The 24,797-nt window shown below is 40.9% G+C and overlaps 1 protein-coding gene across 2 annotated transcripts in view; it reads right to left on the bottom strand.

Moving 5' to 3' along the window:
* Window positions 1–1,921: 1,921 nt before the first annotated feature.
* The window catches only part of STRIT1 (small transmembrane regulator of ion transport 1), a 47,012-nt gene continuing 24,136 nt past the window's right edge, over window positions 1,922–24,797 (bottom strand). Inside the window, exons 1-3 of one of the 2 annotated variants that reach the window (XM_072621027.1) lie at window positions 9,619–9,817; window positions 2,109–2,205; window positions 1,922–2,009 (exon numbers count right to left, since the gene is read on the bottom strand). In XM_072621027.1, the coding sequence (XP_072477128.1) occupies window positions 2,114–2,205; window positions 9,619–9,631 (105 nt within the window). In that variant the 5' untranslated portion in view covers window positions 9,632–9,817 and the 3' untranslated portion in view covers window positions 1,922–2,009; window positions 2,109–2,113. Of the gene's footprint in view, window positions 2,010–2,108; window positions 2,206–9,618; window positions 9,818–24,797 lie in introns of those variants that run through there. The other variant, XM_072621026.1, reaches the window with a different exon arrangement.

Raw genomic sequence — 24,797 nt, 5'->3', positions numbered from 1 at the left:
GGTAGACTGGATCAATAAAAGAAATCAGCCAATAAGTATTTATTTAGTGCACACCATATTGCAAGCATCAGGTGCACCGAGGGGTAAGGCAGAGCCTCTACTCATGCGGAACTCGCAGGCTAAAAAAAGATATAAGATCAAGTCACAGGAAAGCATTAGTAAAGGGTGATAGGTAGGTCAGCACTTTATAATCGTATAAAAATTCTCTATTTCATTTCAAATTTATGTAGTATTAAGCAGTTAGACACTAAAATATAAATATGAATTGGGACGATAAAACTTAAAGAACTTAGAAAAAGGATTGATTAGTAGATATTTGGGTCACAATTTTCATAGAGGCAATGGAACCTGAGGTAGGTCCCTGAGGCAGCCTATGGATAAAATAAATAGAGCAACACGAATTGAAAAAAAAAAAGTTTTCCTGGGGAGGAATTACATTGAAGGTATGCTCAAAAGTGAATGTGGCATAGTCTGGAGAAAAGAGTACCATCGAAAAATGTTAACCCGTGTCAGAGGCTCAGCTATATGAGGTCAACCAGCAACTGGGTGGTTTGAGTTTAATGGGAATGGCTAAGCCATGAGTGCAAATTAGAAAAGACACAAGCTAGGGCTTTGAAGGAAGAAAAGTAGAGCAAGAAAGGCTTTTCCTGAGGGGGAAAAAACCCTCTTGATTAGGAAAAAAGATAGGAGCAAACATAGATGCTAACTCTAATTTGTTGGTTTCTACCTTTGAAAAGAAAATAAATACAGGACTCTGATTTCAATAATATAGAATATACATAGAATGACAATAATTATACTATTCAATAACATAGAATATCACCTATTTACTTTCTCAGGACAATCATAAAAATCCTTGTTTCCCTCTCTCAAGTCAAACTCATAGGCTTAACTCAGTCATCCACTGTAAAAGAAACTGTAAGATACAGTATGTGAAATCAGATCCAAGCTTTAGGGTTTCATCCAGTATTTGAGAGCAGAAGAGTCAGAAGGAAAGTGAAAATCATTGCTTGAATTAAAGCAGATGGAAGCCACCTGAAAGGGGTTTTGGTGGAAAATGAGTTTGGGTTTTTGAGACCAGGGACAAAGCTATGTAAGTCCTGGAGAACCTGGAAAGATCATAGCATCATCATAGAATGAAAATTTAGAAGGAACCTCAGAGACCATCTAATCAACTCCCTAATTATGCAGATGAGTAAACTGAAGCCCAGGGAGGTTGAGTGACTTGCTGGGGTCACAAGGTAGTAAGTGGAAGAACTGGGACTTGAATCCAAGATCCTCTAAGCCAAGGATATTTCCACTATAAATTCAAGGAGAGTTAATTTAATTCAAGCCTAGTTGTAAATCAAGGTTTGAACCTATAGAAAAGAATTTAAGAATTAGTAAATCATCTAACCTTACCTATGAGTTTGTTTTTCTTTTGGTCTTGCTTTAATTTGAGTATCCTATTTAAAAGTAGTGTCATTTAAATGTTTGTGACAACAGGTTCAAAAACTTAAGAGTCAGTGCTATATAAGTCTTACATGTGACACATAATCAAACCTCCCTAAATCATTTAATCTCTCAGTGCTCTAAGCAGCTCTCTAGGGGTCTAAATTGTGGGATTTGGTTGTAGGGTTTTCTTTCCCACAGAGCTTCATATATTACAAGTTCATACTCTTGCTATTTTTAGACAATTATGCCTACTTGTTTTAATAGCAATATTTTTCTAGAAAAGATATTAGTAGAAAAATGAGCCATATTCTCTTTGTCTCAGTTAACCACACCAGTGAGATGTCAGATTGTTCAGACCACCCCACCAGGGCATTGATAAGACACCTGGTGACTGCATGTCCTAAAGTCAATCTAAATACTTTGAAAGAAACAGGCTTTAAGGTGGGAGTTTTGCATGCCCAAACTTTAAAAGTGATGGCAAATGTCATGCTTATCAATGGGATATTTTTAATGATTAGTCATTTTCATTTCTCTTCTTGGGTCTTCTAAGAGATGTCAATTTGAAATCTTCTTTCCTGCATGATAGAAGCTTCGATCAGTAAAATAGAAAAGATGATTTTTATATTAGAGATTTACTTGGTACAAATATTTATGATCAGTTCAAAACCACCTACTTCTATCAAGAGAAGATCACATAAACCATCACGACGCAGCCTACAATCCAGCCAATCAATAGGAGGACAGGGACAAGCAAGTTTGAAGCCGTAGATTCTGTTTAAAAAACAAAAAACAGAAGATAAATGTGAATTCATGTAGAGTTATATGAAGTAATTCATTTTTTTCTTAACATGGAATCAAGAAAAATAAACCCATTCTCACATGAAGCAAAAATAGATATAGATGTCAGATAACATTCAATACATAATGTTATTTATAGAACTGATAACATGTAATACATGTCACATGGCATGTGGGATATATGTGGAGGTATATTCACATGCATCTATTATCTCATGCACCATATGGAGTAGGGAATATAGTGGCCTGGAAACAGGAAGATGTACTTCCAAATCCTGACTGTCACTTCCTAGCTGGGCAGATGAGTTCCTCTCTCTGAGACTCAGTTTTCTAATCTGTTTGTACTTATGAGGCACATATGAGATAATGTATTCAAAGTGCTTTACAAATTTAATGGTCCATGTAAATGTCAGTAATTTGATTCATCAACAAGTATTTATTAAATACCTACTATAAGCCAGGCACTATATTGGGCACCGGGGATACCGAGTTAGAAAGGCAACAGTCCCTAACCTCAAAGAGCTTATAGGCTAATGGGAGAGACAAGCACATAGAAATAGTAGGAAACAATGAAAATAAAGAAGGTCCAAACAATTAGGGAGGAAGCTGGAAATGGTAAATCAGGAAATACCTCATGAATACAGTGGTGCTAGAGCTGCTTCTCAAGGGAAAAAAAGGACTCTGGGAGGGAGAGGGAAAAAAAAGGAGGAGGAGGAGGAAGGAGGTGAAAGTATATTCCAGACATGGAAGATAGTTAGCATACAGGCTCAGATACAGGAGTGTTATGTGAAAAGGAAAGAGAGGTCAATTTGACCAAACTGAAGAGCATGGTAAGGGGACTAACACAGAATGGGGCTGGGGAGATAAGTTGGTGCCTGTATATGAAAAGCCTTGAAAGATAAACAAAAGGAGGGCAGAGTCAGGATGGCACAGTAGAAGCAGGGAATTGCTAGAGCTCTCCCCCTCAAATCTCTCAAAAAACCTGTAAAAAATTACTCTAAACAAATTCTAGAACAGCAGAAGCCACAAAATGACAGACAAGCAAATTTCCAGCCCAAAGCAATCTGGAAAGTCAAGAGGAAGGATTTATTGCAAGGGGCTGGGAACAGAGTACAGTTCAGCATGGGCTGTGCCAGTGCAGACAGAGCTGGAACAGATGTTAGAGGACTGAATTGCTGCAGTTTCCAGACTTCCCAATGCACAAACACCAGATAGCTTCAAAGGTTAGTGGGAAAGGTCCCTCATATGGCTGAGAGGGGAGTGTGGTCCAGCTCCAGCACGGCTGAAGCCCTTCACTTAACAAAGAGCTCAAAAGTCAAGTAATTGACTAGGAAAATGAGCAAAAGGCGGGGGGGGGGGGGGGAGGAATAGACTATGGTTTCTGACTTTCTCAGTGAAGAGGAATTTTCTTAGATCATTGGTGATGAGGAAGATCAAAACATACAACCAGAAGAAGACAACAAAGCTAAAGCGCCTGCATCCAAAGACTCCAAGAAAAATATGAATTGATCTCAGGCCATGGAAGAGCTCAAAAAAGATTTTCAAAATCAAGTAAGAGAAGTAGAGGGAAAAAATGAGAAGAGAAATGAGAGTAATGCAGGAAAATCATGAAAAAAGTGAGTTAACAATTTGCTAAAAGAAATTTTAAAAATGCTGAAGAAAATAACATCTTTAAAATCGGACTAACCCAAATGGCAAAAGAGGGTCAAAAAAATCAATGAGGATAAGAACACCTTAAAAAGCAGAATGTGCCAAATGGAAAAAGAGCTCTAAAAGTTCATTGAAGAAAATCATTCCTTAAAAATTAGAATGGAGCAAATGGAAGCTGATGACTTTATGGGAAATTAAGAAACTATAAGACAAAACCAAAAGAATGAAAAAATAGAAGACAATGTGAAGTATCTCATTAGAAAAACAATTGACCTGGAAAATGGATCCAAGAGAGATAATTTATAAATTATTGGACTACCTGAAAGCCATGATCAAAAAAAGAGCTTAGACATCTTTTAAGAAATCTTTCGAGAAATTATCAAGGAAAACTGCCCTGATATTCTAGAATTGGAGGGTAAAATAGAAATGAAAATAATCTACTGATCACCTCCTGAAAGAGATTTCAAATGGAAAATTCCTAGGAATATTGTAGCCAAATTCCAGAGTTCCCAGATCAAGGAGAAAATATGACAAGCAGACAAAGAAATAATTCAAGTATTGTGGAAACACAATCAGGATAACACGAGTTAACAGCTTCTACACTAAGGGATCAAAAGGCTTGGAATAAGATATTCCAGAGATCTAAGGAGATAGGATTAAAACCAAGAATCACCTACTCAGCAAAATGGAGTATAATATTTCAGGGGGAAAAAATGGAACTTCAATGAAATAGAGGACTTCCAAGAATTCTTGTTGAAAAGAACATAGATGAATAGAAAATTTGACTTTCAGATATAAGAATCAAGAGAAGCATGAAAAAGTAAACAAGAAAGAAAAATCATAAGTGACTTATTAAAATTGAACTGCCTACATTCATACATGGAAAAGTGATATTTGTAACTCATGAGATCTTTCTCAGTATTAGGATAGTTAGAGGAAATATGTGAGTATACATATATACATATATATGTATACACACATATATACATGTATATGTCTGTGTGTATATATATATATATACATGTATAGGTATATACATATATACATAGAGAGAGGTGAGTTGAATATGAAGGGATGATATCTAAAAAAGAAAATTAAGTGTTGAGAGGAATGTACTAGGAGAAAAAGAAAGGGAGAGGTAGAATGTAGTAAATCACCTCACATAAAAGAGGCAAGAAAGAGCTTTTACAATGGAGGGGAACATGAGAGGGAAAAATGAGCCTTTCTTTCATCAGATTTAACTTCAGGAGTGAATAACATATGCACTCATATGGGTATGCAAGTGTATCTTACCCTACAGGAAAGCAAAAGGGAAGGGGATAAGAGAGGGGGAAAAATAGAAGGGACAGCAGGTTGGAGGAAGGGGTAATTTGAAGCAAATATTTTGGTAGAGGGATAGGTCAAAGGAGAGAATAGAATAAATAGAGGGCAGGACAGGATGGAGGGAAATATAGTTAATTTTTCACAACATGACTGTTATGAAAGAGTTTTGCATGACTACATATGTATAAGCTATATCAAATTGCTTGCCTTCTCAATGAGAGTGGGTGGGGAGGGGGGAAGGGAGAGAATGTGAAACTCAAAACTTTAAAAATGAATGCTAAAAATTGTTTTCACATGCAACTAGGAAATAAGGTTTTTGGGCAATGGGATATAGAAATCTATCTTGTCCTACAGGAAAATAGAAGGGAAGTGGATGGGGGGGGGGGGTGATAGAAGGGAGGACAGATTGGAGGAAAGGATAATCAAAATACATGTTGTCCTGGGGTGGGGGAGGGGGAGATGTGGAGAAAATTTGAAATTCAAAATTATGTTGAAGTGAATGTTGAAAACTGAAAAGAAATATTTTTTTAAAAAAGAAATAAACAGAAGAGTCTTTCTTTTATCCTTAAGTTAATAGGGAGCTACTGTAGGTGGTTGAATAGGGTAGTCATGTGATCATTTCTGTATTTAAGGAAAAACCCTTTGACAGTAATATAGACTGTGGACTGGACAAAACTCATTCTTAAATGTTCAAAATGCAGCACCAGTAGCAATATCTTGTATAAAATACAGGAAAGAGAAAGAAATGGTTATTGAGAGCCTAAAAAACTACAACACAGGCATTGCATGCCATCAAAAAACAGCTTTCTGCTCAATAGCTTACAATAATCCATACCAGTCAAATGGAACTTATGGAGGAACGCGGTTCCTTCTCAAAGACAGAAACTGGAGTCCAAGAGTTTGCAGGGGTTAGCACTGGCCTACCAATAGGTACGATAAATAGTGTTTTACAAAAGCACACACTGATGCACTTGAGATCTGTGTCAGACCCCATCTTGGACAGGATGTTGAGCTCCTTAGAAAGGTTATTGATAAGATGGGGAGCATCCATAAGAGGGTAAGCAGAATAGTTCAGGGCCTCAAGTTTATCATCTGAAGGGACTGGAAATTTTTAGGCTAGAGAAGACTTGGCTGAGGGTAATGGTAACTCTATTCAAGCGTTCTAAGGCTTGTCTTGTTGAAGGGGCTAGGCAGAGTCTAGTTGGCCCTAAATGATAGAACAATGGGTGTGTATTGCAAAGAAAAATTCTCAAAAGATTAAAATATACAGAAGTGGAATGGGGTGCCTGTTTCAGGAGGTTTATAGGCTCAAGGGGTTGGGCTGGACTCATTGGGAATGTTATAATAGGGATTCCTCTAATTAAGCAAGATGGTGCTGACAGCTCTTCTGATTCAAATCATGTGATTCTCAAGGCATAAATTTAGAGCTGGGTGGTAACCTCCTTCATTTCTGAATAGGACAGAACTAAAACCAAGAAAGAATGGACAACTTGCTTAAGGCCACACTGTGACAGTCAAGATTTAAGTCCAGAACCTCTGTTTCGCAACCTATCAAGAAAATGCTCCACTGTATTTTACCATGAGCCACTCCTCATTGAAGAACGTAAAGCGGAGACCAGAGATGATAATGTGACAGATACATTGTGAAGAAGATGGTTTTAGTTTGTGGGTTGGATTGTCTCATTAGTCTTCATATCCCCAACACCTAGCACAGAGCTTGGCCCATAGATGGCACATAATCAATGCTTTTTGATTAATAGATTGATTAGATTCCATGACCACTAGAGTATCTTCCAACTGTGATATTCTGTGAGATACTGACATCTAGACAGGCAGAGCTAATAATTCTTTTGGTTCTTCTTACTTTCTCCATTCTACTAAAAATTTGTTCTTATTTGTAAAGTTTTCTAGATAGACACACAGACAGATAGGTAGGTAGGCAGATAGAGATAAACATATATATATGTATATATATACATATATATATATATATATATATACGTATGTATATAATCTACCCTAATACCTGAACCCCTACACACAACATAACACAACACATTTATGCAAAAGCACAAAGGAATGGCCCCAGGAGAAATTTAGTATTGTCAACACCCTAGTCCTAAAGCCTTGGATCTGCCATTAATTGAGAATTGCAATTCAATTTCATGCTATTAGTCAACAAAGAGAGGATGGATATTTTTAATGTTCACAATCCTCAGATAATTTGCAGTGCTTATACAACATGCATTTTTGAAAATTCTATTAATGTAAAAGCACTGGTGGAGAAAGTCATTTTTGAATTTGAGACATCATTTTCGAAGGAAAATTTCCAAAATGGAACAGAATACTTTTCTGAGCATTTTTTTTAAATTGGATTCTCTCCCAACAATCTTGACAATTTCAAACAGATACTATTGTTCCTCACAGGAAGAAAATCACCCACTTTCCATTTCTATTCTCATAGTATGACCTTGGATATGGCATTTATTTAACCTTCCTGGAAAAAAAATAATGCTTTTTCCTTACCTGTCACATATGGCTATAAGTATATGTTGAACAATAGTTATATCTCTATGTATACATACATTTCTATGTATTTTACAGTCATTTGAGGTGAAAGAAGACTTTAAAGTCAGGAAGTCATTACAGTCCAAACCTGTCTTTTTAAAGGATCTGTCAAATGATGTTCCATGTCACAGTATTTTTCAAAGCTCTCAGTTCTTAGGACCATCAACGTAGAGCTGGCATGTACATTGGAGATCATCAGGTAAAAGTTCCCCTTCTCCACCCTGCCCTTTTTGTAATGAGGAAATCAAGGCCTCAAAAGTTTAGGTATCATATTACCCAGCTTATAACTTTAGTTCTTGTAACTAGACACACATGGAGATTGCATAAGAACATATGAAAAATAAAATATTTCCAGCTTTCACTTAGCACTTCTGTATAAGTGCATGAGCAATACATCTGTCTAATATTCTTTTGTAAAAATCAACCCAAACCTATGTATATGTGGATGTTCTCCATATCCCTTAGCATGAGCCTTCACCTGTCTGTGGGAGGAACGTATGAGTCACAATGCGGCCACTCTGGCTGAAAATAAATGTATATTCACACTACAGATTGTGCTTTTGGTACCTGCATTCATTCCCTAACTGAGAAAAATGGCCATTTATACTTTCAGACATAAGAAACCATTTCAAGATGCATTTATTTATTGAATCTGTCAGGGAGGTAATAGAGGTGATTCCTGCAATGGGCAGGAGGCTGAACTAGGGGACCCCTAAGAGTTTTTTTAATAATGCCATTCTATGACTTGATGAATTCTGACCACAGCACAGGGACTTCACTTCTTTGTTTGTTGTGCTGGGCCGGAGCCTCCACTGGTCTAAGGAACTCCTGGTGATGACATTTCCTATGCCAATGCAAAATAGAACCTTCTCTTCAGCTGATACCTTGGAGCATTCTCTGGGTGATAAATGGCCCCAGGGCCTGCCTCTAAGATCGGTTCTCCATTCAATATTCTAAGGGTGCCATAAGTGAAGCTATCCCATATAATTCATTGAAATTAAGATCATAGGATTCAGACTAGGAAAGGACTCTGAACATCATTGAGTCCAAGGGTTCTTCACCTGGGGTGCACAGACCTCTTGTCTGCTGATGGATCAATTTCAAAGGGTCTGTGAACTTTGATGGGAAAAATACATCTTTATTTTCACTAAACTTTAGGTGAAGTTTAGCATTCCCTTCAATAATGAATGCAGGCTGCAAAAATACAGTTTTGAGAAAGCTTCATTCACCTGCCAAAGGGTTCCATGGTACAAAAAATATTAACCCAGTCCTTGGAATCCAAGAGCCCAATCTGACAGTTACTACATGTGTGACCTTGAGTAAGTCATTTAGTATGTGTGGGCCTCAGTTTCCTCACCTATAAAAATGAGAGGGTGGGACTAGCTAGTCTTTAAGGACCCTTCTATCTCTAGAGCAATGAGCTGTGATGGGAGGAGAGAGGGTACAACTTCCTACAAGCTCACACAGATTAAGCCACAGAGTCAGGATTGAACCTGCACCTTTGAATTCAAATCTATTCTTTTTTCCCCAAGCACCACTCATGCCCACAAGTGAGCCAAATGACCTTACTATTTGCATTAATGGAAAAAAAACATTTTTGTCTCTTTTTCAAAATGATTTGTATAGTTGGATTGGGTGACATCCCACAGTTTCTCCAGAGTCTTTTCCAGACAGATCAACACATATTACTAAGGCTTCTCTGACAATGAGATTCCGTTCTCTAAATATATCTACAAAGCAGCATTATAAAATATGACCCAGTTAACAGGATAATATCTATTGTTACTGCCAAGAAGGTCTTACAGACTACATAATTCTTCTCCTAATGAGACTTTTAAATCTTACCTTTTTCGGCCATTCTCCTTGGTGCCAAAAGTGTTTGTATGGGACAAAGTCTGGCTGCTTGGCTATTGTCACCCAGCTCTGCCTTGAGTTTTAAATAGAGGGGTATCTGGAATGTGTGACAGCCGCCTCCCCCACCGTTTGCCAGTCTTCTCCTGGATGATGTCAGACATTAGGAAGGACAACATTTCTGACCCCTTGAGTTTGCTATGGAACAAGACAAGAGGCTCTTAGGGCTTGCAGACTGAAACAAAGGAATCAGACTTGGTGAACCTCATCCAGGAGACTGGAGGATTTTTATTTTGTGTTGTGATGATAATGAGTTACTTTCTACTTCTCCAACTTGGGAGATCACATAGGAGTGGGGAGGTATGGACCAAAGGGAAGACATAAAGGTAGCAACCAGCTTGAAGATCGGGCAGGTAAGGCTTTGAGATGGACCCTGATTTGCTGGTCCAAGGAGCTTTCTTCTACAGTGTGGCCCATTGCTCAAAAAAAAAAAATACAGGGGTATATGGCATGGTAAATATAAATGATGCCCAGCGAAAAAGTGATGAGAGGAGCTTATTTATAGCCTGATCCTTATCCAAACGCCTCTAGGAAACCTCTCCTGCTTTTCCCAGAGTTAATAATAACAGCTCTCGTTTATCTAGAGCCTTAAAGTTACAAACTCCTTTTTACCCATTATCACATTTGATTGCTTATAATATTCTTTGATTTTTTTAAAAGAGTAAATCATCCATTCATTGCTGAAACAATCAAGAAAGTTTCCAGAGAGGTCAGATGTTGATTTATTTATTTCCTAAGTTCAGATCTGGGAGATCATCCAGGAACTCCCAATGCATAAACTCCCTCCACTGATGCATCTCAGTAACACAGCAGCAGTTTGTTGTCTTAAGAAGTCTCACAGGTCGATGAAAGCTTAAGAGGCTTGCCCATGATGTGCAGCTAATGCAAATCAGAAGTGGACTTGAATCTCAGTCTTACTGACTGTGACCCACAGTCAATATTTTACCTTCAGTTTTTATAAAAAATGTATAAATAAGATATATCCTCTCGTTAAAACATCAATTAATTCTACAGTGTGTATCTTATCAGACATGATTGATATATTGGGTTATCTTGTTAAACTGCTTTTTTTCTCTTTCTTTTTAATCTTTGTTACAATGAAAGACTCAGTGGGGAGGAAAGAATGTAATCAGAAATTGCCTGTATGTATTTACATTGTCTCGATCTATGATTCCGTATGCACAGAGGTATTTCAACTTAGGGAACTCTATCTACCAATACAAGTCAACTCATTCTCTATGATTGATTGTCTTAGGTGCCTAGAGCATGGAGAGGTTACCCAAGATCATGCAGCCAGTATGTGTCAGGGACAGGACTTGAACTCAGGTTTTCCTTCTTTCAAGACCACCTCACTGGTTGCCCTAAGCCAAGCTTTCTCTCTATAAGCTTGAAACTTTTCTCAACCTGTCTTCTTCCAACCTTCTTGGTCTTATATATTGTTGTTGTTCAGTTGTTTCAGTTGTATCTAACTCTTCATGACCCCATTGGGGGTTTTCTTGGCAAGAGTGGCTTTCCATCTCCTGCAGCTCATTTTACAGATGAGGAAACTGAGGCAAACAGGGATAAGTGACTTTCCCAGGATTATACAGCTAGTAAGTGTCTAAGGCCACATTCAAATTCAAAAGATGAGTCTTCCTGACTCCAGGTCTGGAACTCTATCCACTGTGCTATCTAACTACCCCACATCTTACATAACATCTTACATATTACATCCCTCCAAATATCCTATCATTCAGCCATACTGTGCCACACACCCCTTGCTGCCCTTCACACACAGTGCTCAATCTTCTACCAACATGCCTTTTTACTGGCTTTCCCCAATGCCTAGGATGCTTTCCTTCCTCACTGCTGCTTCTTGGAATTCTTGGTTTCCTTCCAAACTCTGTTCAAACATCACCTTGTACATGAAGCCCTGCTGATCCCCCCCATCTAGGGGACCCTCTCTAATAAAACAAACGTATTCATTTTGGATGTAATCTAGAGGTATTTTTATAGGTACATGTTGGGCTCCCCATTGGAATGTAAGCTTCTTGAGGCCAAGGATTGTTTACTTTTGTCTTTGTATCTCTGGTGTTTAGTACTGTGCCTGGTATACAGTAAACATTTAATAAAATGCTGGCTGATTGGTTGATAGAAAGGGACATAATGTAAAAGTAAAAACCATCAATAATTTTTAATCAATTCTATTTTGTTTGAAATAGTTTAAATATTGACCTGTTGCATGTTTAAATTCGGAGCCCCCAACAACAGGACACCATTTAAAGTACCTGAGGCTCGGCCAAAACAGTCTCTGCTTTCTGCAGTGGTCACCTCTGCTTTCTACAGTGGTCACCTCTGCTGCTGCCATGCAGAGTTTCAAGGGGGTGAAAATTCTTTCGAGCTCTATGATATGGACTAAGTCACTGGGCTTCTTGGAGTTTGGTTTCCTGTAAAATGGTTAATAGTGTTCATTATCACCATCATCACAGGGCTGATGTGAATAAAGTGCTTTGTAAACCTCAAAGTGCTACACAAATGTGTGTTCTTATTAAAGAGAAGAATTTCAAAATTTGAGCTTTATATATTTTCCTCTATATTGGTATAGCATGCTATACCATGCAGAATTTTTTCACAGGCATCATATAGGGGAGGCAACAGAGTAGGGAGGAAATATCTTTGCATTGAAAATCTGCGGACCTGGGTTCAAATCCTGACTGCCACTTACTACCTCTATGACCTTAAGCAAATCATTTAACCTTCATTTACTCATCTGCAAAATGAAGGGGTTGGATTAGATGAGCTCAGAGTCTCTTCCAGCTTTAAATCTCCATTTCTGAGCCTTAGTGAAACTACAGGTAGAGTGACAGAATCCAGAGCATTTTTAGGGGATTTCCTGGATCTTAACCTATCCCCTCAAACCAGAGGCTTCTCAGGCCCAACCTTTTGCTTTACCTGGCTTACCATGAAATTTGGTTTATCTTTTTCAGTGATTTTCCACCTCAAATGGAAGACAAGTATAGAGAAGAGCTTTCTAAGTCCTCCTGATGCTTGAAGAGACTCTTACGTTGAGGGTGCCAGCTCCAGAGCAGCCCAGGGTCACAGATTTGGACCTAGAAGGGATATTGGGCTCCAGATATCCCTGTGGATGCAGCCTCAGAAAGCTCCCTGGCATCCCCACAGCCACGCTCCATGGTCATTGTGTACTCGAGTCTACAAGCAGCTCTTCTTCCCTTGCTTTTTCTCTTCTGCTCATTTCAGCCATCTTTTTTTTTCCTTCTCACATACATTCCTTCCCTCCCATAACATGTTAGCCCATACTTATTTTTCACCCACTGTCCTGTTCCCCAATCCTGCAATCTCCAGCCTATCCCACATTCACAGTTACCAACATATGCATTTACTTACAAAATTTGGATCCTATGATAATGAGAAAGACTTGAAGTAAAGGAAGGGGATCCTCGTGACAGCTGCAGGACCCTACATTAACTATCAAGCAAAGAGCTCACCAGAAGAAAACAGTACTTTCCTTCCGGGCCTGGTACCCTCCTCATATAGTGTTATGGGGCAGCTAGGTGGTGCAGTGGATAGAGCACCAGTGCAAGAATCAGGAGGACCTGAGTTCAAATCTCACCTCAGACACTTGACACTCACTAGCTGTGTGACCTTGGGAAAGTCACTTAACCCCAATTGCCTCATCTTGGGTCATCTCCAGTCATCCTGATGAATATCAGGTCACTGGATTCAGATGGCTCTGGAGGAGAAGTGAGGCTGGTGACCTGCACAGCCCTCCCTCACTCAAAACAAAGTCAAGTGCCAGTCATGTCATCATTTCTCTGGTGGCATGGTCTTCTTCAGCAATGAAGGACAAACACACACACACACACACACACACACACACATACACACACATAGTGTTATAGAGCAAAAGAACCTTTGGAAATCCACTGTCTTCTAGAAGGGGCCTTCCCTCAGTGTCCCCCTTCCACAATTGTTAACAGCCTCCCAGGCTGACTTTGTCGTGCTTATTTGCATTTATTCTCTTCCTTTTAATTTATATATTCAGATTTGCTTTCTTCCCCATGAGCACATAATCTCCTAGCAAGCAGAGGCTGCTGCGCTCTTTGTATCTGTATGAATAGAGCCTAATGCAGAGCTCAACACATAGCAGGCACTCAATACATTTGTTGATTACTTGATTGGAAATGTCAGTGTTCCAGAGTGGAAAAATTTGGAGCAGTGGTGTGGAGACCTGGATCCTAGGACTCGGATGTCCTACTTCATTGGCAGCCTCAGGTACAGCATGCAGTCTCTCCTGGTTTGTGTCTGCTCCTCTATAAAACAAAGGGGTTGGACAAATTGATCCTTAAGGACCTTTCCCACTCAATGATTGTCTGATTTCTAACTTAATGGCACTTGGGTCTCGGGCTGGCCTTCCCAGACATGGTCCCAGGGTCAGAGATAGAGCTAGAAGGAACTTCAGAGGTCAGTTAGGTCCATCCCTCTCAGCCTTCAGATAAGGAAACTCACTGAAATATGAGATTAATAATAACTCCCATTTCTCCAGGGCTTTCAGGATTACAAGAGTTTTCCTCCAAACATTCCTGTGAAGAAGATACCATTGGGCAAGAACCTTGATGAATGAACCGAATCATCTGGCAATCTTTGCAAAGCACTCAAGAGCCAATGTGGTCACGTGGCTTGAATGCGCCACGTGGAATCCAGAAGACCTGAGTTCAAATACCACCTGTGATCCTATACCAGTCATTTAGCTGTGGACAGCTCTAAGCTCTCCAGGCCTCAGGCAACTCTCCAAGACTAGAAATTATATGTGGATTATATCACACACACACACTTCTCCACCTCCCAAGGAAAAAATCACTTGTCCTCAATACCTGACATCTGGGTATTTGGCCCCTTCTCAGTTGTCTCAGTCTATCAAATGGCTTCTGGATTCACTTGCCTGCCTACTCAGATCAGCCCCTATGGTCAGACATTCCAACTGAACATTCATTAGAAGCAGAATCCATTGTCCCTTCACTCTACTACTGTACCCTTCCAGCCCACCCTCAATCCTAGGCTCTAATCTCCCATTCCTGTTCTGAGGCTGCCAAGTAACCCTTGAGAAAATCATAAACCATAAGTGAGTTGGCTCCATCACAAATATTGCCCTAATCTAATCTGAACTGGGCTCTCATGCTGCTCTGTAGTGCTCTTACCTACTTCTACTTAAGTGTGGTCATCATTAAAACCCTTCTGAACATTTCTACTATCCATGGTTCGCATCCTGTTTCTACACCCCTCTTACTTATTTACTCCTACTCTGGCCTTCTGATTTATTGTGAAAATGTAGAGTATCTGCAACAATTTCTCCAAGTTCCTTCCTTTTTGTTTTGAAATATTCTTTCTTTTCACTGATTCTCTTTCAGAACCTCAGAGGAACAAGTCTCCAGCCTCCTTTCCCTTTGTCTCATTTGCCTTTCAAAGACTTACACTTGGGTGCAAGTAATCAATTTCAGAAGTACAGGATAAGGGAGACATGGCTAGAGAACACTTTATCTGAGAAAGATCTAGGGATCTCCAAGGTTAGCCCTGGAAAGTGAAGTTGGAGCAGTAGTTGGGAGCTACAGAGAAACAGGTTTAGAGTTGATGTATTTAAAATGTGTCCCAATTCCAGCTTCCCCAAAGAGATGTGGGTTGCTGCCTCTCCCTGAAGGTCTTCAAATGAAAGCCAAGTAGCTACTTGTCAGGGATGCTGTAGAGGTAAGAGGTGTTCGGGCTTCTGTGGAACTAACTTCCCAGAGGGTCCCTTTTGATTCTGACCTTCTGAGATTCTCACTTGTGTTTTTATTCTAGATCTGGATGTGTCCTTTGTTGCTGAAGAAGACCATGCCATCAGAGAAATGATGACATGACTTGCACTTGACTTTGCTTTTTGAGTGAGGGAGGGCTGTGCAGGTCACCAGCCTCATTTCTCCTCCAGAGTCATCTGAATCCAGTGACCAGATATTCCTCAGGATGACTGGAGATGACCCAGGATGAGGCAATTGGGGTTAAGTGACTTTCCCAAGGTCACACAGCTAGTGAGTGTCAAGTGTCTGAGGTGAGATTTGAACTCAGGTCCTCCTGACTCCTGCACTAGTGCTCTATCCACTGCACCACCTAGCTGCCCTCTTTATTCTAGAAGAAGTCAGAACAAGGAACTTCCCCTGTTTCCCTTGTCTTTTTTACCCTAGCTCTGTTTGTCACACAAGAGAAAGCAATAGAAGCCCATAGCTCTCTGATGTCAAATAAAGACTTTAGTTGTTCAAGAACCCATTAGAAGGAGGTCTTCCTTCTAAGTTGGATCCAGAGCAAATACTCTATCCCAGGACAGCTGCATTCTGTGGGGTTTTTCCCCTCATCTAGCTGCCTTGTCTTCAATGTCTAATTATTGACATGTTGAGTTTTCTCCTTTCTTTTTACATTAATGAATGGAACAGAGCATGATAGGTCACACAAAATTAAATTATTCAACTTAACTTGATTCACTAAGCATGTAGCAGGTTCCTACCACATGTAAAGTATCCTGCAAGACCACCTTCCCTGCCCAAAGCTCCAAAGGAGAGCAGATTTTCTAGTTGGATGGACAAACCAGTGAAATAGATCACAGAATACTTGAACTTTGCAGATACATTACAGATGGGGCCTCTTGAATGCAGGAAGACATTTGCTAAAGGGAAAAAGGAAATCCTTAATCTGATGAACAATCACAATTTAATCCAGTAGTTACAGTTCTATCCTAGGAAGTCAGAGTCATGGTCTGATTCCTGTGTGAATCAGACAGTTCTGCTCTATTCCCCAGCCAAAGATAATAATTTATAATCTATGCCGCTTTAAGCTTCACAAGACTTTCCTCACAACAGTTCTGTGAGGTAGGTCTTGTCATTTCTATTTTTACGTCTGTCATGTACCCTCCCTTCTCTCTCCACTCATACAGTCAACACCCTGGTTCAGACCCTCATCCCTTTGTGCCTTTACTACTGTTTTCTGGTTGGTCTCTCTGCCTTAAATCTCTCCCTACATCAGGTCAGCCTTCACACAGCTGTCAAAATGATATTCCCAAAGCCCAAGTCTGACCACATCTCTCATTTTACCACTCAGTAAACCCCAGTGGATCCCTCTCATGTCCAGGATTAAATAGAAAATCTTCTGTTTGGATTTGAAAGCCCTCCACAAACTAGCCCTTCTCAGGTTCTCTAGTCTTCATTCCCCTCCACATAATCTACGATCCCATGACCAGGGCCTTAGTCCTGTGTCTCATACATGATATTCCACATCCAGTATCCATGCCCTTTCATTACCCCTCTTTCTCCCTCCCATGCCTGAAACTCTCTTCTCATCTCTACTTCCTGGTTTCCCTGGCTTCCTTCCAATGTCTCCTGTGAACTCTAAAGCAATGATCCCCTGACCTATGATAGGACTGAAACCCAGGAAGATGCAGCCCACTGGAACGTTTTAAAAATCTGCAACATGATACATTATATTGCAATGTACTTGAGGGAGATGAGGGGTCTCAGTGTTTAGCCCTGCCAGTGGAGTCTGATTCTAGCACATTGGGTTAATTACCCCTGCATTAGATTTAGGGAAGAATATGGACAAGAATCCCAAAAGATGGCAGTAATGGATGGGTCTTTATTTGGTTGGTGCAGGAACAGTCACATTAATGAGATACATTAATAAGATGAACACAGAATTGAGGTAGATAGATGGACAGATGTATGTATTATGTACGTATGGATAAATAGATAGATACATGTATCTACACAACACAATATGTGCATTACTATTCTGAAATTAGCACAATTCTCCAGGATTTCACAAAATAAAATCATTACTCTTTTTGCCTTCAAGAAACATGGGTGACATACATGGATGATACATCTTGTTCCTTTTATAGGACAAGAGTCCAGAAAATGATTTATTTTTTAAATGAGCATTGCCCTCTGATATTGGTGTATATAGAAGAAGGACTGGCCAAAGGAATGTCCTACTGAGTTTGGAGTTCTCTTCTGGGAGAATAAAGATGTTCAGGGGAGAAAAGGACTTTCAGCTCTCGGTTATCTTTGTTCTACCTCCCCTAAAAATTATTCTTGCAAATCTCACTTAGATAAAATAGACTGAACCGGCCCCCCCAAGGGATTTATTCCATCTGTTATTAAATCCCGTTTCATTTATTCACTTGTCATGCCAAGCCCAGATAGTCGCTATCTTTAATGAGATGTCACATCACCTCATGGGAGGGGAAAGTGCTCAGTCCCTCCTCCTGCTGCCTGGGAAGTTGGGTATCAAGGGAGGCTACACTGGATCCCACTATCCCAATGAGGATGTTCGTGTCCTCAGGGGAACCCCAGTGACTTTGACTCACTACAGAGTGAGCACACTGTCAGACTCCCGGGGAGGTAATAGCTTATTCACTGGGAGAATCATGTTCCAAATTAGTGATTTTGTTAACACCTCTACCAACAACAAACAGCTTTTTGGTTCAAATATCATTTATTAAGTGAATTCTATATGCCAGAAACTGTTCTAAGTGCTGGGAATCCAAATACAGTAAAGAAACAATCTTCGTCCTCAAGGAAATCATTCTACGGGGGGAAATTCATGCATATATCTAAGCATTATCTATACTCAAATACTTTTTATGTAACTTTAAAAAATAATTAAAAGCATTCCCTGCCCTCAAAGTCTTTAAATATATTATAATGTGTGCATGTATGTATATACATATATACATACATATGAAGACAGAAGTAGAGAGAGAGAGAGAGTGGGAGAGGGAGAGGAAGAGGGGGAGGCGGAGGGAGAGAGAAACGTTCTGGGCTCATTTTGTATCCCAGAGCAAGCCAACTATATCCCCTCCCCTCAGAGTTTGAGGGGAGGCGTCTTTTTCTCTAATGATTTTAGCTCAAGCCCCCATTTTAATTGCCAGTGATTAATCCCCAAATTCCAATTAACAACAATTAGCTTTACAAAAGAGATTTACTTCAAAGTTAGAGCCAGAACAAAGGTATAAACATTTTCCAGCAGCCCCTAAATGTGTGTGGGTGGTCATTCATTCACCTCTATTCCACCTCAGTCTCTGAAGAAAATGACCTCAGCTTAGTGCAGTTTCTACACAGCATCCATCCCACTGAGTTCACCTCCCAATTCAGCCTTGCTTCTGGGCAGGCCCTGGTCTCAGTTCCTTCTGGGCTGTCACCACTAGGCACTCCTCAGAGGTGCCAGGTTGGACCAGCTGGCTGTCAATGCCACTCCTAGACCCTAACCCTAGTTCTGAGATGGCTCAGTCTCCTGACTTTCTGAAATTCACAAGGTCATAGCTACCAGTCACCTAACATGAAAAAATAAGCAGCAAAGCAAAAAGCCAGTGGCCCATGCTCACAGGCCACAAGTTTGCTTTGGCTGGGAGGGCCCAAGGTTCTTCCCCTCACCATGTTGTGTCTCTTCTTTCACTGGAATGGTGTCATGAAGGAAGAAATCAGAACAAGGGAAGAGTCAGGCTCTGGACAATGAATACCTTTTGAATCTCTGTCCCCCGCCCTCCACCATCTTCCCAACATTCACCCTTCCAATTCTAGCTCCTGCATTGTGGAAATGCTGCTGCTCTGTATTTGTCAAAGGTATTTGCTCAATGTGAGTTCCCTGTCAATAAAGTAAAAGGTCCATTCTCTATCATGGACTTTTTGAGTTAAAAGGAACCTATTGGGCATGTGCAGCTAAGTGGATAGAGCACTGGACCTGGAATCAGGAAGAGTCAGCTTCTTGACTTCAAATCCAGCCTCAGACACTTGCTAGCTGTGTGGCCCCAGGCAAGTCACTTAACCCTGTTTGCCTCAGTTTCTCATCTATAAAATGAGCTGAAGAAGGAAATGGTAAACCATTCCAGAATCTGGGTTGGATATGATTGAAACAACTCAGCAATAACATTGAGCATTTACTCCAATAGATACAGGAAAGAATCCCCTAACACACCCAAGTAATCTTCCAGTCTTAACTTGAAGACCTCCAAGAATGGAAGTCTTTCACCGCTTTTTGAGTGGTAAAGTTATCCCACCATGGAATAGGATCATTCCACATTTCGATAGCTCAAATTGATTAGAAGCAATACAGCAAAGAGGGATTTATTCACCACATAGTTAGCAAACAGAAGTAGTTGTGTCTATACATAGTCCATACAGGACTTCAAAGTCCATGTGAGAACTACATTGACTGAGCACTCTGCACATGCTTGTAAGGACTGGGCTTGGCGGTCAGTTACCTATTATATTCATTCTCAACTTCATGCCAGCTCAAGGGAAGAGAGGGTCAGTGTTCTGTTACATGTGGATGGATATTCAAACAGAACAAACTAAAATGTGTCCAAAATTGCAGGAATCCAATGGATCTCTGATTTTATTGATCCAGGAGTTCCTTCCCATGCTGCAGTTCAGAACTTATCAACATGCATACAAAATAAATGCAAAACAATTGAGGGGAAGGAGGGAACACTAGAAACTGAGGGGATCACAGATGGCTTCTTGTAGAGGTGGCCCTTGAGCGATGCTTTGAAGGAAACCAGGAATGCTAAAAGGTGAAGGTGAGGAGAGCATTCCAGACACAGAGGACAGTATGTGCAGAGACCAGATGGGAGACAGAGAATCACAAGAAGAGAAAGAAGATTTTGCTCTGCATTGAGCCTTTCCTCCAAGGATCTAAAGACACTTGCACAATCTTAATTATGGCGCTTTGCATTCCTCCCCAAGAGGGCTGGGAGGAAAAGCTTAGTCAAATGGCCAAATTTGGGTTTCACAAATGACAAAGCCTGTGTTGGAGGACTTGGGTTCTATGTGGTAAAGGGCACTATGAACCTCCTTACTGGTGCTTCCTCAGTTCACTACTGTATTCTTTACCCCACACAAACTCTATCATAGTAATATCACTGTATTGTACCCATCATACACGTGGGGTATCAGTCACAGGTCCTGGAGTGCCTCTCAAGCTCTATGACCACTTCTGTGACCAGTCAAACACTGTCTGTGGGCCAGTCACTGGGTTAAGTGTTGGCTGTACAAAAAAAAAAAAAACAAACAAAACAAAACCTGTCTCCGTCTTCAAAGAGAGAAACAGCAGGAAAGCCAGGAGGCAGAGGTGAGAAGGGACAGCATTCAGAGTATATACCAGCACAAAGCTGGGGGATAGAGGGTCCTCTGTGAGGAACAGCAATGGAAGCCGGCTTGCTGGACCATACTGGGGATTAAAGTGTTAAGTCTGGAAAAGTAGAAATGGGTCAAGTTATGAAGGGTTTTAAAAGCCCCCAAAAAGTATATTTGAGCTTGGAGGTGGGAGGAGCCATTAGGGTTTGCTGAGGAGGAGCATTCAGCCCCTATCCTTCTTAAGGAAATTCCTAACCCCCTTCCTGCTCTACTGTCTTCCCTTTGAGGTCATTTATACAAAACTGCTTAACTTTTAGTTATTAGAAGGGGGAGAAACCCCAGCATCCATGTATCCAAGGGCCCCATTTCTCAGGAAAGATAATCCTATTCAGCCTTAACCCCAAAGATAAGTAGGCCAAAAGCCAGATAACTACATACACACATCATCGTTATCATTACCATCATCATCGTCATTCCCAGCTTATAGCAGGAGCCAACTTAGGAACTCAAAGCACTTGCTCCAGTCTTCTTGGAAGCAGCCTTTCAGACTGCATCCCGACTGGCCTCATCCAAGGAAACTCAGTCTGTCTCTTTTCCCAGCACTAGCAGACGTACTGATAGGTTAATTGACTTCTCTGCTTGAGGTTCTTTCTATGATATGAGCTCTACAGTCACATCTGCTTCTGCCCCTTTTGGGGGACAGGAGACCCAGCCACAGTGACAAGCACAAAACTTCTGCCATCAAAGCCAGAAGTCTTACACTAATTAATGCATTTGGCATGCAGAGTTGAGCTTTGCTTGTCTTTCCCTCTTCTTTCCTTTCCTCCATCTTTCATCACTGTACTCATGCCCCTTCCATCACATCCCAAATGGCAGTCCTAAAATACCATCATCACTTTGAATAGTCAGTCAATAATCACTTATTAAGCACCTGTGTTCTTTGGCCTAATCATGTTTCATCCATCATTGGAACAGGGATTTAGAAAGGAGTCTCAGTCTCCATGTGTGTGTTCGTCCTTCGTTGCCAAAGAAGACCATGCCATCAGAGAAATAATGACATGACTTGCACTTGATTTTGTTTTTTGAGTGAGGGAGAGCTGTGCAGGTCACTAGCCTCACTTCTCCTCTAGAGCCATCTGAATCCAGGGACCAGATATTCCTCAGGATGACTGGAGATGACCCAGGATGAGTCAGTTGGGGTTAAATGACTTTCCCAAGGTCACACAGCTAGTGAGTGTCAAGTGTCTGAGGTGAGATTTGAACTCAGGTCCTCCTGACTCTTGCACTGGTGCTCTATCCACTGCACCACCTAGCAATCTCTAGCAGGGACCTTAGAAGTCTGAGTTCAAGCTCTTCATTTTATATATGAAGAAAACGAGGGTCAGGAAAGTCAGACTTGCCCAAGGTCACATAGCTAGTGCCTGGGGCAGAATTTGAACTCAGGTCTTCCCAACTGAGTCCTACACTCCATAGAGTAAAGTGTAGCTAGTGCGGTGGTTAGAGTATGGGAATTGAAGTCAGAAATACATGATTTCAAATCCTTCCTCAGATGATTAGCTGTGTGACCTTCAGCAAGTCCTTTCACCTCTGTTTGCCTCAGTTTCCTAATCTGTAAAGTGAGGGTAACAATAGTACCCACTCACAGGGTTATTTTGGGAATCAAACAAGGTAACATGTAAAGTACTTTGCAAACCATAGAGCAATATATAAGTGTAAATGCTTATGACAGTATTCTTCTGCTACGCTATCTCTGAGCGTAAAATGGACATCATTTAATCTATCCTTGGCTCAGTTTTCTAATCTGGAATATATTTATAATATGGAATATTTTTTCTTCAGTTCCATATAGTTATCAGAATATCTTTGAGAACAGAAACTTTTACCTTTCTTTGTCTCCCCAGCATCTAGCACATAGTAGGTGCTTAATAAGTTCTTGCTAACTGGTGAACATCACACATTACATACATACATACGCACACACACATGCACATACATAGGGGCATATGTATGAATTTGTATGCATATGTTGGACACACTCCCGGAATCACAGACTCTCAGCACTGGGGAAGGGACCATTGCGATCGTCTTGTTCAATCCGTAACTAGAACTCTCCTGTACAGTTTCCCCCCAAAATGGTCATTCAGCCAACGCACGAAGCCTCTCATGAGTGGTCACTCACTCCATTTCCTGGGGTGCCTGCCATTCCTTTTGTGGGCACTGTTAAATTGTTCAGAAGCTTTTCCAACATCTGCCTCTCTATGCCTCTCCCCAGTTGTTCTTGGCTGTATTCTCTGGGGCCAAGGAGAACCCAAATTGAATCCCTCTTCCATGTCTAGCTCTTCAAATACCTGAAGACACTCATCCCTGTTCTGAAAGGGTAGGACTCACGTAAGACAGACGGTGGCCCAGGAATTCAAGAGAAACTTTGGCAGCTGTTCCTGCCTGTCTCCTATAATATTTGCCCGACATGTATCAGAGAGACATTGGGAAGAAAAAGTGAAATCACCAATGTGAAGGTGTTTTATAAAGGAAGCAACATGACAGAAATTTAAAGCAGTGTTTTGATCATAAATCAGACAGAATTCACTCTTGGAACCAAAAATTTGTGTCCAAGCTCTGCCAATTTGTTAGCTGTGGGATGATGGGATTGATGGACAAGTCATTTGAAATCTCTGATCCTTAGTTCAGAGATAATAGGGATGACATAGGCACTATCTACCTCAATTGTTGAGAGAAAACTCCTCTGAAAATTGCATAACGACACTATAAGTATGGACTCAAAGACTATCAGGAGCATTGATGTTTTAGAAGACCTCTCATCAAATGAGCTAAACAGAACTCAGAGAAAATTCTTGGTTAATTTCCAAGTGAAGTCTGATTATTCTTGTTCCAAATATTGTCATTTTATGTCATCTCCTTTCCCTTCAAACTGACAAAGGATCAGTGGTCAAGCTCCTTTATATTGGAGACTGAGCCAGAATGAGCTCAGGGTGAAGAGGGCTTTGGCCCAGGGTACTAACACTTAGGAAGGGGCATTCACACAATCCCTGGGCCCACTTCATGGTCCTCAGACTGGACATCAACACAATCAAATCCTCTCCTCCCTTCCCAGTCCATGATGTCCATGGTCCCCTTGCCCTATTGACTCTCTCCCAGGGCCTGACTTTTCCCCAACCCCCATGGGAGTATGGGCCAAACTGTCTGAATGCCAAGATACCCTATTTTCCAGCATAGATGAATCCATGATTATATCAACCTCTTGGCCATCCCTGTCCCCTCTCACTCCCACTCAAATGTATTTACCCAGATGCAGAATTCCTAGTTAATCCTGACAGTGAGGGACATGCATACTCAGCCCCAGATGGAGAGGTAGGAAACCACAGGGGTCCCTCACCATTCTTTTCCAGGCAATGTTGTAAAGTCGTACTTTAAAGCGACTGAAACTAAGGCAATAGGAAGACCAGACATGATCTTTGGCTTCTGATTCCCTTGGGTCACCCTGACCTGGCAGCACTTGCAACTCATTTTTCTACTCAGCAAATTACTTTCCCATAAAGCGCATTTTCAGCCTCGGCCTTTGTCCTCCAAGGTTTAAATATAGACAGAGACAAGGGAGAAAACAGTGCTGGCTCGGTGTTTCTTAATGCGGCCTCCTCAGAGCCTGTGACCCTGGCCATGTCTGCCCAAGGAAGAGTCAAGGATGCTACTACTCAGGGCTGGTGTCAGTTCAAGGAGCAAAATGTCTGCCTCCCTCTGCCTTAAAAAGATGACTTTTCAAAGACCTCATTGGGTCCTAGATAACAGGATACACTGGGAATCAAGAGCACCAACATGTCCTTGCTTCAGACATTTGCCAGCTGTGCGGCCAGGAGTACACCCATGTGGGGACCTCTGGATCCACCATTTTCCTTTCTGTGAAATGACGATGATGACCCCTGTAGGAGCTGCCTCAAAGCATTGTTG

Source organism: Notamacropus eugenii, chromosome 6 (assembly GCF_028372415.1).
Source record: "Notamacropus eugenii isolate mMacEug1 chromosome 6, mMacEug1.pri_v2, whole genome shotgun sequence".
NCBI lineage: Eukaryota > Metazoa > Chordata > Mammalia > Diprotodontia > Macropodidae > Notamacropus > Notamacropus eugenii.
Note: the sequence above shows the minus strand (reverse complement) of the source record. Positions and strands in the feature narration are given on the sequence as shown.